This window comes from Rousettus aegyptiacus, unplaced genomic scaffold (assembly GCF_014176215.1).
Source record: "Rousettus aegyptiacus isolate mRouAeg1 unplaced genomic scaffold, mRouAeg1.p scaffold_m13_p_14, whole genome shotgun sequence".
NCBI lineage: Eukaryota > Metazoa > Chordata > Mammalia > Chiroptera > Pteropodidae > Rousettus > Rousettus aegyptiacus.
In genome coordinates this window covers 45,892,605-45,910,376 of record NW_023416289.1, presented here as the reverse complement: position 1 = coordinate 45,910,376, position 17,772 = coordinate 45,892,605, and the positions used below count along the sequence as shown (strand labels likewise).

The 17,772-nt window shown below is 52.8% G+C and overlaps 2 protein-coding genes across 8 annotated transcripts; both read right to left on the bottom strand.

The window, feature by feature from the left end:
• Window positions 1-439: 439 nt before the first annotated feature.
• Window positions 440-8,979, bottom strand: RCN3 (reticulocalbin 3). Of its 4 annotated transcripts, none has more exons than XM_016122342.2 (7): window positions 8,875-8,979; window positions 8,208-8,455; window positions 6,841-7,043; window positions 5,563-5,735; window positions 3,281-3,341; window positions 1,275-1,474; window positions 809-1,032 (listed from the first exon to the last, which is right to left on the bottom strand). In XM_016122342.2, the coding sequence occupies exons 2-7, from the start codon at window positions 8,447-8,449 to the stop codon at window positions 925-927; spliced, it is 987 nt and encodes a 328-aa protein (XP_015977828.1). In that variant the 5' UTR covers window positions 8,450-8,455; window positions 8,875-8,979; the 3' UTR covers window positions 809-924. The 4 variants fall into 4 exon arrangements, with proteins under 4 accessions (XP_036087698.1, XP_015977828.1, XP_015977827.1 ...); XM_016122341.2 differs by having other exon boundaries at window positions 8,857-8,971; XM_016122343.2 differs by having other exon boundaries at window positions 8,865-8,938.
• Window positions 8,980-9,564: 585 nt separating this feature from the next.
• Window positions 9,565-17,522, bottom strand: FCGRT (Fc fragment of IgG receptor and transporter). Of its 4 annotated transcripts, none has more exons than XM_036231807.1 (7): window positions 17,412-17,522; window positions 16,174-16,269; window positions 15,583-15,834; window positions 15,202-15,507; window positions 10,841-11,110; window positions 10,133-10,249; window positions 9,565-9,885 (listed from the first exon to the last, which is right to left on the bottom strand). In XM_036231807.1, exons 2-7 carry the CDS (start codon window positions 16,253-16,255, stop codon window positions 9,806-9,808), a joined length of 1,107 nt encoding a protein of 368 aa, XP_036087700.1. In that variant the 5' UTR covers window positions 16,256-16,269; window positions 17,412-17,522; the 3' UTR covers window positions 9,565-9,805. The 4 variants fall into 4 exon arrangements, with proteins under 4 accessions (XP_036087700.1, XP_036087699.1, XP_036087701.1 ...); XM_036231806.1 differs by lacking the exon at window positions 17,412-17,522 and adding an exon at window positions 17,013-17,251; XM_036231808.1 differs by lacking the exon at window positions 17,412-17,522 and adding an exon at window positions 17,055-17,240.
• Between the last annotated feature and the right edge of the window lie 250 nt (window positions 17,523-17,772).

Genomic DNA, 17,772 nt, shown 5'->3' with positions numbered 1-17,772 from the left:
TGAATGAGCTGGTCCTGGTTCCCTATCTACCCTCACCTCCCCGTGCATTCTGCTCCAGCCCTGCTGTGGTTGGCCTTGCTGACACACCCCTGCCGCAGGGCCTTTGCACTTGCTGTCCCCGCTGCGGTGGCGCTTTACCACTCGATGTCCCCAGGGCGCACTCCCTCACTCGGTTTAGCAGTGAGGCCTCTCCTGGCCACTTGAGCATCACTGTCACCTGCTCTTCAGAAGGCAGACCTCTCTGTCTGGCTTGTTCACTGCTGGGTCCGAGCTGCTGGTGCCATTTTTCATCTTCAGGAACTCTCACACCTAGAGCCTCCTCTTCAAATACCTCATCCCCTCCTTCAGCCCACAGTCCTCCCAAACCCCAGCATGTCCCTCTGTGTCACAGCCCCCAGCTCCTCCCCAGGCTCCCAGGAAACCCTCAGAGAGACACACAGATGAGGCCCCACATGGGATTTTATTGCCTCTCTGGCAGTGATGGCAGGTGCGTGCGGGGTGAGGCCACACCGATGGGAATGTCTCCTGTCTGCATGGAGTGAGGCTCAGATTGTCACTTGGGGTGGGGGGTGGGGTGGGATGGGGGAGCAGTGGAGGCACCTGGAGGCTGAGCTTGGTGTTGGGGGTGCCTGGGTTGGGAGATCCTGCCAATCAGAAATGGGTGGTCCCTCATCCTTCAGGACCCTGAGAGGCCCTGGGCAGGGCAGGAAGGCTGGGAGGGGCTACAGTGTCTCAGGGACAGAATTTGAGGGTGGGTCTGGGAGAGCCCAGGGATAGGGGGCCACGGGGGCGCGGGGGGGGGGGGGGTGCTGGGGGCTGGGTCTGCATCCTGCAGGGCCAGACTCGGAGTGGGAGACCTGGCCACAGGAGCCCCTCCTCGGGTCACTGCTTGGGGCCACCAGGCTGTGGTGGGTGTGCCGGGGCTCAGAGCTCGTCATGGTGACGGGTCAGGTCCTCGCCATAGTTGGTGGCCTGGCTGCCAACGAACATGTTCCAGTTGCCCAGAATCTCAGCCTTGCTCAGACGCCCATCCTGGAGCAAGTGTCAGAGGTCAGAGGGGACAAGGAGTGCCCTGCAGGTCTCTGCCCCTCTCTCTCTGGGTCCCTGTCCCCTCCACCTTTGGGCGTCTGCCCCCTTCTCAAGATCTCTGTTCCTCCCTTTCCCGGGGCCCTCCCGGTCTCCGTGCCAAATGGGGACCCTGGCAGCTCCGGGCCCAGCCCATGCAATGGCGCACCGGGCTGGCGTCCGTCCCCAGCGCGGCCCCCGCGGCGCACCTTGTCCGTGTCGCTCTCGTGTAGTAGGTGGTTGGCCTCCACCAGCGGCTGGTCCTGGGCTGGGGGCAATACCCAGTGGCCCACCTCGCTCCCGTCCAGCCGCCCATCCTTGTTCAGATCTCGGAAGTCCCGGAACTGCTCGCGCTCCGTCTGCACCCAGGCCGGCTCCTCCTCCCCCGGCTCTTGCGTGTACAGGTCCGCTGGGGTCGGCGGAGATGGGGTGACGTCAGGGGCGGTCCCGGCTCTCCGCTTCCTGACCTGACCTGACCGGGAGACCCCAGCTGCCCCGACACGCTCGCGCCTCAGCTGCCTCCGTGTAAATGGAACTCATAACAAAACCCGACTTCCAGGTGATCGCTATGCTACACGTGAAAATGACTCGATTGATTGATCGGGTCATTGAACGAACGATCCATCAGTTTGATGGAGGCCCGCATGAGACACTGCATGTTGTGTGGCGCGGTGCCTGACACATAGTAGGCACACATGAAGGAATGACGAGCGAAGATGTTTCAGGCGAGATACTACAAAGCCACACTTAGAACACCTCACCTCTCGCTAAGAACCTACCTGGCTAAGAACCTACCTGGCCATGATGGTTGGAGCCTCTGGTTTGTTCTCATTATTTGTAAATGTTTGCAAAACTTTGCCCCAGGGGCTGGGTTGGAGAAAGTAAGTACTCCACAGACGGATTTCCAAAGGTTTTTACACTACACGCGACAGAAAGCCCGGATAATTAGCTCAGAATGCTAATTACCCCCTCGGGGACCAGACCAGAGAACTGTCAGAGGGTGTCCCCTCCATGCAGTGGGGACGTCAGCTTTCAGGAGCAGCCAAGGCAATTTCTTCCCTTTTTTCTTTTTTTAAATGGCGCTAAGTCATCATCTCTTATAGGAAATGATAGCAATGGTCAGTGGGAGTTGTGTGTGTGTTTTTTAATATTGTGGTAAAAAGCCCACAACATAAAACTTACCATTAGTGACCTTTAGCACAGTGGCAATGCTGTGCAACCTCCATTTAGCTCCAGAGCATTTCATCACCCCAAAAGGACATCCCTTTCCCATTAAGCACTTACTCCCCATCCCCCCTTAGCCCCAGGCCCTGAGCAACTACTAATCTCTTTCTCTGTGGATTTTCCTATTCTGGACACTTCCTGTAAGGCCTCCACTTCCTTATCTATAAAGAGGGGGATTAAATGCATTTACGAGATGTTAACCACAGTCACCAGACTGTGTCAGCTACTGTTCTGATTCAGCTGTGATGTTTGAGTTCCTTCTTACCAAAAAGAAAAGAAAAAAATGCTTAAATAGAAATGTCCAGCCTGCAAGTTTTTTTCCATAAAAACCTTCTATAGAAAAATGTGTTCAAACTTGAAAAACTTCCATGTTTACTAGCTTTCCCTTCAATACATTTTTGCCCCCTGAAGCCAAGGACAGAGGCAGAGCCATGGGGATATTTAGGGGTGTCACAAGGGTTCCCCCAGCATCCCAAGTTAACAGGAAAAATTTGCACTTTGCTGTGTAAATGCAGAACCCCCCGACTTCCACCCCAAGCGAATGCAGCATCTGAGCCCCAATTTTGCAGAATTTCTAGACCCTCCCAGGAGGGGACTTGGTCTGTGATAGTCTCTGCTATATCCTCAACCACTAGTATGCAGTAGGTACTCAACAACTGTTTCCTGGTCCTGGTACACAGTGAGTGCTTCATAAATGCTTTTTTGGCCTGGCACACAAAAAGTACTTGATAAATGTTTCCTGGGCTTGGCCCATAGCAAGTGTTTGATAAAGATTTGCTGGGCCTGATATACAGTGAGTGATTGACAAATGCTTTGGGGCCCGGCACATAGTAGGTGCTCAATAAACGTTTGGTGGCTGCATGAACTCAAGCAGCACCCCCGCCCCCATACCAGAGTGCCTTTGGTTTCTTACTGGTGATAATGCATTGGGCTACCACCTGGACTTGGGAGGGGACAGGTGTCCTCAGGGAAGGATTCGGGTCCCACTCACCGATATACTCGTCCACTTGGATGTAGCCATCTTTGTTCTTGTCCAGGTCCTCCAGGGTTTCCTGTAGAGAAAGAGGTATCGGAGCTTGTTCCCAGTGCAAGGCTGGACCCCCAGGGCCAGGATGTGAAGTTCCCACCGCGGATCTCATTCTGGGGTGGCTGTGGCGCCAGGCATTGGAGCAGTCTCGACAGGATGAAACTGTTGTCAGAGGCATGTGGGGAACTTGGAGGCTTTCTGGGATGGCACAATGTGGGTCCTACTTGCACTCAGTGGGTGGGGCAAGGGAACCCAGATGTCTTGATGCACAGGTGGGATTCACAGAGTCTTTCTGCATCCCTAACAACTTTCTCCTGCCCGGCCCACACGCTCCAAGAGCAGACATCTCTCTTCTTTTAAAAGGCAGAGTGTAGACCCTAACTCCGTGTTATGTTTAAACATGATGTACTTGGCGGACTGTTTCAACACACACTCAATATCTCTGGTCTTTGTTTTTCCTTCAGTTCTTGAGCAAACAGATTCTGTTCCCCACTTTTACATTCAAACTCACTCTTCTTAAGACAGTGCAGGTGTATGACACTCCACTTTGTCTTCTGGCAAAGTCTCCAACATTTTAGGATTGGCAGATAAAATACGGGACGATCAATTACGTTTGACTTTCAGATGAACAACGAATAATTCTCTAGTATAAGTCTGTTCTGCACAATATTTGGGACGTACTTATAGTACAGGACACTGAGTTACACTTGCGTTTCAGAAAAAAAGTGTTTTAGTATAAGCATGTCCCAAATATTGTGTGGGATGTACTTATACTAAAGAATTATTTGTTGTTATAAATCCAAGTGTAATTGAATGTCCCGTGTTATTTGCTAAATCTGGCAACTCTACAACACTTACATATTAAAATTCCCATTATTTATTATAAGCGACTTTCTTTTAGCTCTTCCTTTATAGCACAATCTGGACTAATATTCCTGTGTTGAAATCCTGTGTGTCTGGGAAGGTTACGCTCACTATCCACAAACGTAAGAGATGACAGCAGAGTTTAGCCCAGGGCTCGGCAAACGTTTTCCATAAATGATCAGATAGCAAATATTCCTGGCTTTGCGTGCTGTATAGTATGTAGAACTGACTCAACTCTGCAGTTGTAGCGTATTTAAGCAAATGAGCATGGCTGTTACAATAAAATTTTATTTGCAGAAACAAGCTGTGGGCCAGATTTGACCACAGGTTCTAGTTTGCCAACCCCTGGTTTAGACCAGATTCAGCTGCCTGGGGTTTGAATCTCATTTGGGTAATCTCAGGCAAGTCACCTAACCTCTCTGTGCCTAGGTATCCTTATCTGTAAAATGAAGATGACAGACCACCTCAAGAGAGTTGCTATGACAATTAAATCAAGCTAAAGGTGTCAGAAGGGTGCCTGGCACACAGAATATGCTCAGTCAGGCTTTGTTAAATAATCTCAACTCAGGAGAAAAAAGAAGTGTTATGACATTATCTGCTATAAAAGAGGGACACTGAGCCTTGCAAGAGTCTAGGGCATTCTAAAAGACTGGGTTGATGACTTGTCTCCTATTTGTCCCCAGGTGACCCAGTGATCCAGTGATTCCACTCTTAGAAGTTTTAACCTGTAGCTGTATTGACACGTGAGTGTAGAAAGACGTGATGAGCATTTACCCCAGGCTGATTTTACAGTTTTACATGTATAATCTCATCTAGTCCCCCTGACTACCCTGGATGCAGGGATCACTATCGGTACCATCATTTTACAGATGAGGAAATTCTGGTCCAGAATTTCCCAAGGTCACGCATCTGAGAAGCTTCAGGGCTGGGATATGAACCAAGGCCTTCTGACCTCAGAGCCCTTGATCCAAACAGCCTTGCCATAGACCTCCAAAGCAGCCTTGGAAATGGAGACTCAAGAAAGGGGTTACCTGTGGGGGATAGGACTCACTTGCGGGGGGTACAGAATGGGGGACACAGGAGGGAAGAAGATTGTTCACCTTTTTTGCATCTTTGGGTGTTTAACCACATCAATATGTTACCTATCTGAGAAATACATATAATTACATTTTTAAAGTAATCTGAAAAGTTAGGCATGGGAGGAGTAGATATAAGTCCTTCCACTTGGAGTGACACTGGGAGGGGCATTGGGGCACGTATGAAAGATGTCGCCCTCCACGGATCCGTGCTTGTGGCCTGGGTTCCTTGGGGAAGGTGGGGGAGGACCAGGTGACTGGAACCCCCAAAGTAAGCACTGGGGGAGGGGGCTGGCTCTCACTCACGGCAACTACAATGTCCCGCATGTGAGGGAATTCTTCTGGGTGCAAGAAGGCCGTCAGCTCCTCCCGAGTGGCCACCGAGTCCCCATCCTGGTCAGCCACCCGGAAACGCCGCTCGTCCCGAGCCATCATCTTCTTGTAGGTCTCCGCGTCCTCCACGTCATGAAATTCTTCACCTGGGAAAGAGGGGAGCTCGGTGAGCTACGCCTTCATGGAGGGAACACCAGGAGGTTGAGGAAGAGGACAAAGAGCTCTAACTTGGGGGGCAAGGGGGAGTGGCGAGTCAAGGCAGGAGGACCTCCGCCTAATTAATCGTACGTGATATATATTCATTATTTGTACATATTTGCTACCTAGTAGTGAGGGCCTATTATATGCTAAGTTCTTTACGATATTGCATTTAACCCTCATAAAAAGCAAGTGAGTTCCTTTGCTTTTGCTCATTTTATGAAGGAGAAACTTACTCCTAGAGAGGAAATAACTTGCCCGAGGTCATGCGGCCAGTAATGACAGAGTCTGAGTTGACAGGGGCCATTGGGCCCCAGGTAGCACTCAGATGCAGGAGGCTACACTACCTTGGCTTGCTGGACAGAGAGCAGGGGAAGGGCATTTTCGACAGAGGGGAGGAACAGTACGTGCGCAGTGTGGTGGTTTGCACCATGTGCTGAATTCTGGAAAATGACAGGAGATCCATTTGGCTGGGGCAGAAAGTCCAGGGAAACCCTTCCAGAGGGTGGGCGGTGCGGGGCTGGGACTCTCTCCTGGGGGCCCTGGGGAGTCATGGCGGCTGTAGGTAGGGGAGGGCTGGGGTCAGCTCTGGGTGTGGGGAGACCCCTCTGGCAGTATCTGAAGGACCGGCTGGGGTGAGGGTATAGGAGGAAGACAAGAGCTCTGGGGGCCCAAGGCTGGGGCATGGGGACAGGGATGTGGGAACCCAGGGAGTCAGGGGGCAGGGTAAATAGCTTTGGGGTTCTCAGGATAAGAAGTCAGAGGTCAGGGGGTCAGGATGATGGGGCATGGAAGGTAGATGTCCCTCCCTGGTCAAGGATCTGAAGTACCCCCATCCCGTGGTCACAGAGGTCGTAGATGCCAGAATAAGCCAGAGACTGGGGTTTCTGGGTGATGGGGTCCTAGAAGTAGGTTGATACTGATCAAGGATCAGAGGCCAAAGGTCAGGTCATGGATTCTGGCTAATGGCCTAAAGGTTCTCAGGATGAGGGGGTCAAAAAGGTCGGGGTGACGGTGTGTGTGAGGAGCAGGGGTCGGGGTCTCCCCGCATACCGGGCGCGTAGTAGCCATAGGTGGCGTTGCGCAGCTCCTCCCAACCCACACGCCCGTCGCGGTCCGTGTCGTACGTGTCCCAGGCTGCGCTCACCGAGTCCTGTATATGCCGCCGCTGCGTGTGCGCGATCCACGAGCGGAGCTCGGCCAGCGACACCCAGCCGTCCCCATCCCCTGCGCGGTCCATGCGGTCCACGATGCGCCTGCGGACCGGACCGGGGCGGGGCGCGCATCAGTTTCGGGCCACGCCCACACGGGGGCCCCGCCTTTGTCCAGGCTCTGCCCCTCGAGGTGCCTCGCCCGCAATGGAGACACGGCCCCATGTGAGAATGAAAATTATGTCCACCGAGCCGCCCACAAACTAGAGGAGGCTCATGTCAATCCCGAGACCACGTCCACCAAGGGCTCCGCCCCTTCAGCCCTGGCAGAAGGAGACCCGGGGGACTGTCGCTGGCGATGCGATCCCAGACACGCCCAGGAGAAGGAAGCACCTACTATGGTCCAGGGCCATTCCCTCCGCTGTGGCCTCACCCTTCCACCCTGCATGTGCTCCATCTCTGGCAGGTAGCCACACCGCCAGGACTAACACCCTACCCTGAGGTTCAAGACGGTAAGAGCATGGGCTCCACATTTAGATATTCTAGGTTCAAATCCTGCAGCCTCCTCTTACTGCAGGCTGTGTGACTGTGGGCAAATCGCTACAGCTCTCTGTGCCTTAGTTTCCCCCTCTGTAAAATGGAAATAAATAACAGCGTGGTCGTGGGAAATACATTAGTTAAACCCCTGCAGAGCACTTAGGACAGTGCCTGGCGTTGCAGCAAGTGCTATGCCCAGTGTGTTAGCCTCTCACTGCCTATCCCATCCTTCACCCAACCCCATCAGAGCGCAATCTCCTAGCCTGAAATCTGGCCATCTCCATCCCGATCTAATCACCATTGTCTTTTTGTCTCCCATCTGGACTCCTGCGGTAGCTTCTTCACTGGGCTCCCTGCTTCTTGCTCCCTATAGCCTGTACCCCAAATGGCAACCGGAGGGGTTCTGTTAAAACCTAAATCAGCTCAAGTCCTCCCTCCACTCAGAGCCCTCCCGCGGCTCTCATCTCACTCAAAGAAAAGCTTATTAAATTTTCACCCGTTTGTTCCCTCTTTGCCATCACCACCCACCCTCTCCCTTTGCTCACTGGGTTCCAGCCACGTGGGCCTGACTGCTCCCCAAACAAATCAGGCCTATTCCTGCCTCAGGGACTTTGCGCTTACATTCCCTCGGCTCAGAACGCTACTCTTACACACATACCCATACAGACCTCCGCTGACCTCTCTCTTTTAAATTACAACCCTAAATCTTCCCGCCCCCCATCTTTCTCCTACCCCAGCCGGGCTTGGCTTTCCTCTGGGCTGAGCTGGTCGAATTCCTTGGCCACCTCTCGTCCCAGAAAAGCCTCATGGTCGTACTGGAAGTTCCCGTGAGTGTCATCATGAGAGGCCTCGCTGAGGGGGGCCGGCTGGTGCACCCTCCCCTGGCCATGAGGGCCAGCGTCAGGGGACGGCTTCCCCTGGGCGCCGTGCCTGAATAGCAAAAGCAGCAGCAGAAGCGATGGTCGCCACATCATCAGTCCCTGGGGAGCGACAGAGGCTGGGAGTAAGGGGTAGGGAAAAGGAAAGAGACGAGACAGGAGCGGGGGAGACCTAGAACAGGACAGAGAGGTGGTAGCTGGCCGCAAAGTTTTGGGCTCAAGAAGGGGCAGGGATGGGGGAAAGGGGGCCAAGTTCTCAGAGGTGAAACCAGCTGTTGGGACAGAATCTTCTGAGAAAGTCCCAGAGGGGCCCCAGAGCCGTAAGTGGGGAGATTCAAGCGGGAGACGTGGCGCACTTCCCACGCAAAGCGTGAGGCGGGGTCGTGGCCAGAGAGAAGTCATGCAGGCTCCCGAGCGTCGTTTCCAGTCTGACTCTAATCCTCGACCCAAGAGGACCCGAGCCGTCCCCCCTGGCCCGGCCACCCGCCCCTGCCTCTCTTTACCGAGTTACCCAGTCTCACTTCGTTCTCTACGCTGCACTCCGCGTTATCCAAAAAGATGCCCAATTTGGCGGCCCTCCAGCCCGGCCCCGCCTGCGGCAGAACAGAGGCCCCGCCCCCCGACCAATGAGCGCTCAGGAGGGCCTCGCGGGGCGAGGCCGAGGAGAGTCCGGCGGGCCGCGGGCGTCCCTCGCCACGTCCACAAAGTAAGCCCGGCCCCACCCCTTCCCAGGGCAGCCCGGGTGGGCGACGCCCGAGGAGAACTACAACTCCCGGAAGGCGTCAGGGCGCGCTGTCCTACACCCTCCAGTTGCCTTAACTCCGAAGCCTCGTGGGAGATGTATTTTTATCTCTTTGCCTTTGTCAGCCTGGTTGGAGTAAAAAGGGAACCCAGGGGCCAGAGGCGGCACCCCCTTCCCTGATTCGAGGGAACAGTTCTTCCGCTCCACCAAGGAGTTAGATCAAACTCCAGTCAAGAATTCCTCAAAAATGCCTGGCACAGTGTAGGCATTCAGTAAATATTTGTGAAACAGGAATGAAAACTACATGACCTGGCAGAGCAAAGCGGCAGATTCCACCACGGCAGCATGTTAGCCTCGGCAGAGATCCGAAGCCCAGAGCTTACACCGTTGATTTATTCCCCACACCCATTCCCTCGCTTCCCCCTCTGCAACCCCCTCTGCAAAAGTGGAAATAACAGGAACACAGTAATTCTGGCCCAAATTCATGTTATATATTGAGGTGGAAAAGATTCATATGTATCAGTAAGGGAACCGACGCCAACAACAGGAGGACGAATCCAGAGGGAGGACACACGGGGCCCAGGACTCCTGGAGGCTCAGAAATACCAGGATTCCAGGAGGTCTCACAGCATGAAAGGGACCTGACTACATTAGCTGGTGGCAGCCAGGATGGAAGACGGACTGGCAGCTGATGCGGATGCTTTTATGTCCTAAGAGTCAGCATCCTTGGCCAGGCCAGGCGTGGGTAGGAGGGACCCTCCGTCGTCTGCACGGAGAGAGATCCAGGGGGCTGAGGGAAGAGAAAGGGTGGAGTCATCAGAATCTGAAATCCTCTGAGTCTGTGCCCCTCCTGGCGTCTGCATGTCTGAGTGCGTCTCTCCCCTACTCTGGGTTTCTGTTCCGAGTCTCTGTTTACCACCTCCAGTTCTGTGTCCCCATCACTCTCTGTCCCTGTCTATCTGGATCTCTGCCCCCGTCCCCATCTTTCTGTGTCTCTGTTACGGTCTCTGAGGCTCTTCCCTCTTCCTGCCCCGCACCTGGCATCCCCGTCTGCATCCTCCTCCACAGCAGAACTCCTCCTGCGACCAATGCCAAGACCAGGAAGACACCGATGACGATCCCCACCACTGGCATGGAGGACCCAGCTGGTGATTCTGTGGCCAGAGGAAATGCTGTGAGATGTCGAATGGACCCTTCGCCCCATTTGAGCCAAATGGGGGTTCTCAGTCCCTCCCAATTTCAGGGATCCCAGCACCAAGTTTTGGGGCATGGGTGTGGGCAGAGAAAAGGCCAATCAGCTGGTGGTGTGGGTCCGGGCAGAATGCCCCCAGATATAAGAACCAGCCATAGCAAAAGCGGTCTCAGTCACCCTGGCCAAGGGGCCTGCAGCAGCAGGAAGGTGGTTGGTGTTAGAATGTGGAGCAGAGGGGCACGCACAGAGCAGAAGGTCTGACTCAAAGCAGTAAATGGTCAGCAGCAGAACAGCAGTTGGTCAGACTTAGGGAGGACGGTCCACGGTGGTTAACGGGAGGCCAGCAGCAGCAGCATGTAAGGCAAAGGAGGACAGATAAGCAACACAGGGCATGAGGCTATGGAAGAACTGGCAGGGCGGGGCATGAGGCCGTTAGACTCAAGGCGTGTGGCAGCGCTGGGCTGGAAGGCAGTCAGACTCCGGAAGAACTGCCACGGCAGTGGACGAAAGGCGACCGGGCAAAGGGAGTGATCTTCACCCAGTGGGGCCTCACCCAGTTCCACAGTAAGGGGCTGTGGCAGCCCCACGTGCTGCACCAGGCAGCGGTAGTGGTGTTCGTCGCCACTTTTGACCGTTAGTGACGACCAGGCGTGGAAGGAGCCGTCGCCGTTGGGGCCAACGTGGCTCTCACCGGAGCCAACCGCCAGCTCATTCCTTAGGAATCGCAGTTGCAGCTCAGGGGGGTAGAAGGAGAAGGCACTGCAGGTGAGCACGGAGAAGCCGGGGTTGCCTGGTCGTGCCTTCAGGCGCATGGATGGTGGCTCTGCAGACAAACAGGCAGACAAGCTTCAGTCCCAAGCCCACGAACCCCCAGTGCACTGGGCCAGGCCCAGCCTAGCCGCCATCTCTCATCCATTCCTTCCTCCGGTTGACATGTACTGAGCAACCATCATGTGCCAGGTGCTCTTCTAGGTACTGGGAACATAGCAGTGAACAAGACAGACACAAGTCCCTGTCCTCGCAGACCTTACGTTCTAATGAGGGGAGAAGAACAAATATGTGTGTACAAATAAATTAAGGGGAAACAATTTCTGAAGGTGTAGTGATGAGAGAAAATAAGACAGACCCTACTGCCATTAAAAAAGACAGCATAAGAGGGTTAGCATGAAATATTTCACACCAGTGCATTTGAAACTTGAATGAACTGGGCAAATTCCTGAGAAACATCACGTTCCAAAACTGACGCAAGAAGAAATTAATAACTTGAGTAGTCCTATAACTTTTTAAATTTTAATCCATAGTTTAAAACTTTCAACAAATAGAATTCCAGGTCCAGATGACATCATTGGTGGATTCTTCAAAGCAACTAAGGAAGAAATAATACTATTCTTCCACAAAGCCTTCCAGGGAACGGAAAAGAAGAAACCATTCCCAGAGCTTTTTATGAAGCCAATAACCTTGATAACAAAATCTCAGAAGGACATAACGAGAAATGCAATCTAAGGCCAATATCGTTCTTAAAAGTAGACTTAAAATCCCTAAACAAAGTATAAGCAGATAGAAGCAAATGATTTACATTGTGATCATGTGAAGTTTATTCCAGGAATGCAAACTTGGTTTAACATTTGAAAATCAGTTAATATAATTCACCGCATTAGAATAAAAGGAACAAAGCAAATAGTGGTTTGATAAAACTCAGCACCATTCAATATAATAAAAAAATATATATTTGAACAAAAAAATCAGCAAACGAGGAATTGAACGAAAATTTCCTTAACGTGACAATGGGAATCAACCAAAAACCCATAACTAACATAAGACGTAATGGTAAAATGCTGAATTCTTTCCCAGGGAGTCTGAGAATTATCACCACTCTATTCAGTGACATACTGGGGGTCCTAACCAGCGCAATGAGAAAAAAAAAGACATTAAAATTGGAAGAGAAAAGAAGTAAAATGACATGATCCAAAAGAATCTATAAAAAGTTAACAGAAATAAGTGAATTCAGCAAAATTTCTGGATACAGGGAAATATGTAAAAATCAACAGTATCTTATAAACTAGCTACAAACAATTAGAAAATAAAACTTTTAGAATTACCATTTATAGAAGCATCAAATAATGTCTAATATTTAGGACTAAATCTAACTAAAGAGATGAAAGACCTCTACACAGAAAACTATAAAACCATTACTGAGAGAAGTTTAAGGGCATCTGAACAAGTAAAGGAATGTACTGTATTCACGAATTAGAAGACTTAGTATTGTGAGGATGTCATTTCCTCACACTGATGTATAGATATGATTTAATTATATCAAAATCCCAACAGGATTTTTGTGGGGCAGGTACTGACAAGCAGAAACGTACAGAGAAATGCAAATGGCATGAAATAATCAAGGCGATAGAGCTAGAGACCTTAACGACTGATATCAGAACTTTCTCCAAAGCTACATTCATCAAGAGATTGAGGTACTGGCTCGATTTCAGTCCAACGGATCTGCGGGGGTGAGGGGATGACAGTCTCATAACAAATGATGCTGGGTCAACTGGGTATCCGTGAGGGACACGTGAACCCTGAGCCCATCTGTCACACCATTACATGCAATAAACTTGAGATAGATTGTATAGCTAAACAAGCTACTGATTATCAATCAAGCTTCTAGAATAAGACAGAGGAGAATACTTTCATCACTTAGGAAGAGGAAAGATTTCTTAAAGAGAACACACAAAAGAGGTATAGAATAAAAGATCAATGAACTGATCTTCATCCAAATTAAGAACGTTTGTTCATCAAAAGGTTTCGTTAAAAGTGTGAAAAGAGGATGTGGTTCCATATCCTTTACACGCAGAAGGTCCTGGGTTCACGTCCCAGTGGAGCCACGGTCCATGGTCCATGGCTATGTCACCCTGAACAAGCCCGATGTCTGATCTCAGAAGCTAAGCAGGGTCGAACCTGGTTAGTACTTGGATGGAAGACCACCTAGGAAGACGATACCAGGCACTGTAGGCATAAATTAACAAAAAAAAAAAAAAAAAAAAGGAAAGAAAGAAAGAAAAGAAAAGAAAAAAGAGCATGAAAAGACAGGCTGTGGACTGGGAGAAATTATTTCTGAGAGAACCCTCTGACATATCCAAAGGACTCAAACCAAGAATGTATGAAGATCTCTAATAAGAATTTAAAAAAAAAGGCAAAAATCCTGTAAAAACGGGTAAAGGACTCAAAAAGCCATTCCGAAAGAATAGACACACCCAATTGGACAATCATGTGAAAAAGTAGTCAACATCATCACTCATTATCTCATTTATCCGACTTTATTCATCTGATTTTCATTTTTCACAACAGACCACTATAAACCGCCAGAATAATTAAAATGAAAGACATAGCATTGAATTCTGGCAAGCCCGTGCAGCCATAGCATTCACAGACAGGGACGATGGGAGTGATGGCAGTACGGAACTGGTTCCGCCACTTTGAAGAAGTGTTTAGCACCACTTACCACACTGATCCTGTGCCCGCCCTACGATACAACTCACGTATGGGTATTTAGTCAAAACCAAGAAGAATACAGATTCACCAAAGACACATCCAAGAATGTTCGTAGAGGCTTGACTCATCATAGCCCCAATCTGGGAATAAACCATTTGTTGATAAAATGTGGTACGAACCACACAATGGAATACTACTCAGCGATAAAAATGAATGAACTACTGATACACACACAGAGCCTCCCAATGCAAGTTCGTGTGAAAGAAGCCAGACACAAGCGAGCACATAGAGTTGTATGAAGCTCAAAATCAGGCAATAGAGATTAGGTTGCTTGTCAATCTTAGGGGGTATGGAATGGGAGGGGACCCAAGGAAGTCTCCTGGAGTGCTGGAAATGAATCCAGATCTTGATGCAGAGGGCACGTACACAGCACATAGAACTTAATCGAAGCTATGTATGTACTTTAGGTAGGTAAGTTACACCTCAGTAAGAAAAAGAAAAAAAAATGATTAAAGATTAAAAATTAGGTCAAACCTAAAACCTGAGAAGAACTCAGGCACGCAGGGTTTCAAGGAAGAGAATCCCAGGCAGAAGGAACGGCAGGTGCAAAGGTTCTGAGGAGTCAAAGAATTAGATGTGTCGGAGGACAGGCAGAAGGCCACAGGAGCAGGGAGGCAGCGAAATGACAGTGGCAGAGAGCTGCCAAACCACGGGCACTGGTGGGCCACGGTGCGGAGTTTGGGTTTCTCAGTCCGAGACCAGTGGGAGGCTACCGAGATGGTTTTAAGCAGGGGCACGCACGGTGGACGCTCATTTATGTTTCGAGACATTCCTCTGACTGCCGGCAGACGACGGTCTGCACTGAGGGCAAGGACGGAAGCTGGAGGGTGACTGAGGATGAAAGGGCTCTAATTCCAGCCCTTGACACGTCCCCAAGCACGCCCATCATCACAGCTCAGAGTGCCACGTGCTGGAATGGAGGTCACACGAGGCACTGTGGGAGCCCCAAAGAGGCAAGTGAAAAAAGCCTCGTGGGCCAGGGGAACCTCCTGGGAGGTGACACCAGCAGAACTGGAAGAATGATGGAGGTGAAGAAATGGAAGGCGTGGATTCGGGGTGATTCCATCTAGCTGAGTGAGGCAGGTGGAGAAAAATGAGGCTGAGGAGGGGGCGGAGGCCATGCCATGCTGGGGGGCTTGAGCTGTGTCCTGGGGGCTCTGGGAGCCACCGGAGGGCTGTGTGCAAGAGAGGGGCAGAGTCTGCTCTGGGGGTGGAGAGACCTCCTGGGACCCATAGGGGATGAGCTGCGGGAAGCAGACTGGAAGCCCAGCCCCCAGAGACGAGGCTGGGGGAAGAAGCCAGGGCCCACCATGGGGCCGTGGGACAGAGAGGTACAGGAGACCAGAGGTCCTTCCGGAGGCTGCTCACCCTTCCACTCCAGGTTGCCGCGGCCCCTCTCCAGATGGCCCAGCAGGCGCTGGGGACAGGAGTACAGCAAAAAGGTCTTCTCCTTGTTGACTACCTCCTTCTGCTGCTTCCACTTCTGACCGATGGTTGCTGATTCCGGCCAGTCTCCGTCCCAGATGCCCGTCTTGGGGTCAAAAGTCATGAAGTCCTCGCCATTCAGGGCAAACCTGGCCACTGGCACTGAGACGTTGTCAGGGCCCAACTCACAGCCCAGCAGGCCCTGTAGGGTGTAGGGACCTGGGGTCCCCCGCACAGGTGAGCAGGGGCCTGACCGCTCCTCGCTGAGACCCAGGGCTTCAGCACCCCTCTCTCCTCCCTCAGGCTCAGGAATTGAGATCTCACCTCCTTTCTTTAAGACTGAGAGAGCTTCGAGAAAGAGCTTCTGCTTCTGCCTCAGGTCTGTAGTCTCCTTCTCCCAATACCAGGACACCGGGCTCTCCCAGACCCAAGCCCCGTACGGCTCGGCCTGACCCCGCAGGTTATTGTAGCTCAGGTACTGCTGTGGACCCAGCCAGCCTGACACCCAGAAGGCGGGGGTCCCCGGGGCCGGGGACGACACGCAGGTGAGGTGGTACAGGAGGGAGCGGTTGCCGTCTGCCGGAGAGACACAGAGGTGAAGGGAGCAGGAGGGGACACAGAAGACCGAGACTGGGTGCAAGAGGGACAGGATACTCGGGGAGAGGACTCCACCCCAGAAAAAAGGGACTGACCCTGAAAGAGGGGGCAGCCTCAGAGACAGGGGGACAGGGACCTGGAGACAGGGGAACAGGTGCTTCCCAGACACGCCGAGCGGAGGAGGAGAACGTGATAACAGAGCATGGACACGCGGCGAAGGAGGAAGTGCTGCTCGAGGGAAATATGGATTGTGCTTCGTGTGCTCTTTGCCCAGCGGGCGGCCCCGCCCGGCCCGCCGCCCCGCCGGGCGCCCCTCACCTGCGCGCGGCGTCTGGGGCGGGAGCAGCAGCAGGAGCGGCAGCACACAGAGCCCCCAGGGCTGAGGCCGGGGCATCCGCATCCTGAGAGGGCGACCTGGGGCGGGAGGGGTCGCGTGACTCCCCAGGACCCCCGCCCCCTCCCCCAGCTCCTGCCCCCTCCCCGCCACCAGCTGGGCTCGGCCCTCGCGCCGAGCCGGCGGCCGCGCGTTCGCAGCCGCTCGGGGAGGGGGAACCGCGGCGCGCGGGGCCTCCGTGACCTTTCACCGAGTAAGTAATCCGATCCGCCTTGGATCGCGGCCTCGGCGCAGCCCCGCCTCCGGCCTCGGTCCTGGCCCCTCCCTCCTCGGACCCAGGAATCCGGGGCCCGCAGCCCCTCCGACCTCGAATCCAGGAGTCCCGACCCCAGCCCCCTCCTCCCTCAGCCCCTGGAGCCCTGACCCCAGCTCCCTCTTCCCTCGGACACCCGAGTCCCGGCCCCCCGGCTCCTCCGCCCTCGGTACCAGACGTCCCGCCCCAGCCCCGCCTTCCTCAGACCCAGGAATCCGGGGCCCCCTGCTCCTCCGCCCTCGAGTCCAGGAATCCAGGCCCAGCCCGTCTCCCTCGGCCCCAGGAGCTCCGACCCCAGCCCCCTCCTCCCTCGGACCCACGAATTCCAGTCCAGCCCGGCTTCCTCAAACCCGGGAGTCCCGGGTCCCCAGATCCTCCGCCCTCAGACCGGGGAGTCAGGGCTCCCAGCTCCTCCGCTCTCAGACCGAGGAGTCGGGGGCCCCAGCTCCTCCGCCTGCAGACCCAGGAGTCCCGGCCCGCCCCTCCTCCCTCTGCCCCAGTTGCCCCGACCCCAGCCCATTCTCTGTCGGTCTGGGTCCCAGCTCTGCTCACGGCAGCCACGATCCGTTCCTGCCTGCAGCCCCAGCTGGCTCCCGTGACTGGAGGAGACCCCAGTTCCTCTCTCACATCCTGTCCGGAGACTGCTCCCCGACTCCAGGAATATCCAACTCCGCCCCCCAGCTGCAGGGCACACCCCAGGCCCTGGGCCTAGACTCTTGAGTGTTTGTCTCTGCCTCTCCCTTGAAACTTGTCTTTTTGTTTGTTTGTTTCTTTCTCTGTTGCTCCCTGTTTTTTGTTTTTTTCATTTTGAGAGGATCAGCCAGCCATTGAATTCAAGACAAAGTTGAGAGTAGAACCCGACACTATCAAAGTCCAAAATTTGGAGGTCTCTGTGGGTCCCCTTCTTACCTCATTTACCCCCAGATCTTCACTATCTCTTGCTACAAAGAAAGGTCTCCAGATTCTTCCGTATTTCCTCTTCGGAACCCCTCCCCCAAGTGTCGCCTTAAAGTGCCCCTGCAGTTTTTTGTTTTTTTTGTTTTTTTTTTTTTGTTTTTTTTTAGCTTTGTATAAAAGCCTTAGAGATCAAAAGCTCTATTTACATTTATTGATTCTAGGTCCGATCACGCATCAAACACTGACCGGGCTCAGAACCTGGCTGCAGGAGCAAAGTGGACTGGACAAACACTTAGATTCCACAATTCTGCCAAACCATTTGATTAATGCAAAAAAAGGGGGGCTTTTATACAGCTAGTGTGATTTAATCAAT

Bases quoted from the DNA above. Each gene is read 5' to 3' on its own strand.
- RCN3 (XM_036231805.1), bottom strand. From the start codon at position 8,755: ATGACTTCTCTCTGGCCACGACCCCGCCTCACGCTTTGCGTGGGAAGT. The intron at 7,044-8,207 runs GTAGGAGAAAGA...TCCGGTCCGCAG, and splicing joins GAAAGCCAAGCCCGGCTGGG to GCGCATCGTGGACCGCATGG. The intron at 3,342-5,562 runs GTGAGTGAGAGC...CTTTCTCTACAG, and splicing joins TGCGGGACATTGTAGTTGCC to GAAACCCTGGAGGACCTGGA.
- FCGRT (XM_036231806.1), bottom strand. The intron at 11,111-15,201 runs GTGAGCAGCCTC...GTTTGTCTGCAG, and splicing joins CGGCAACCTGGAGTGGAAGG to AGCCACCATCCATGCGCCTG. The intron at 10,250-10,840 runs GTGAGGCCCCAC...CTCTGGCCACAG, and splicing joins GCCCCTTACTGTGGAACTGG to AATCACCAGCTGGGTCCTCC.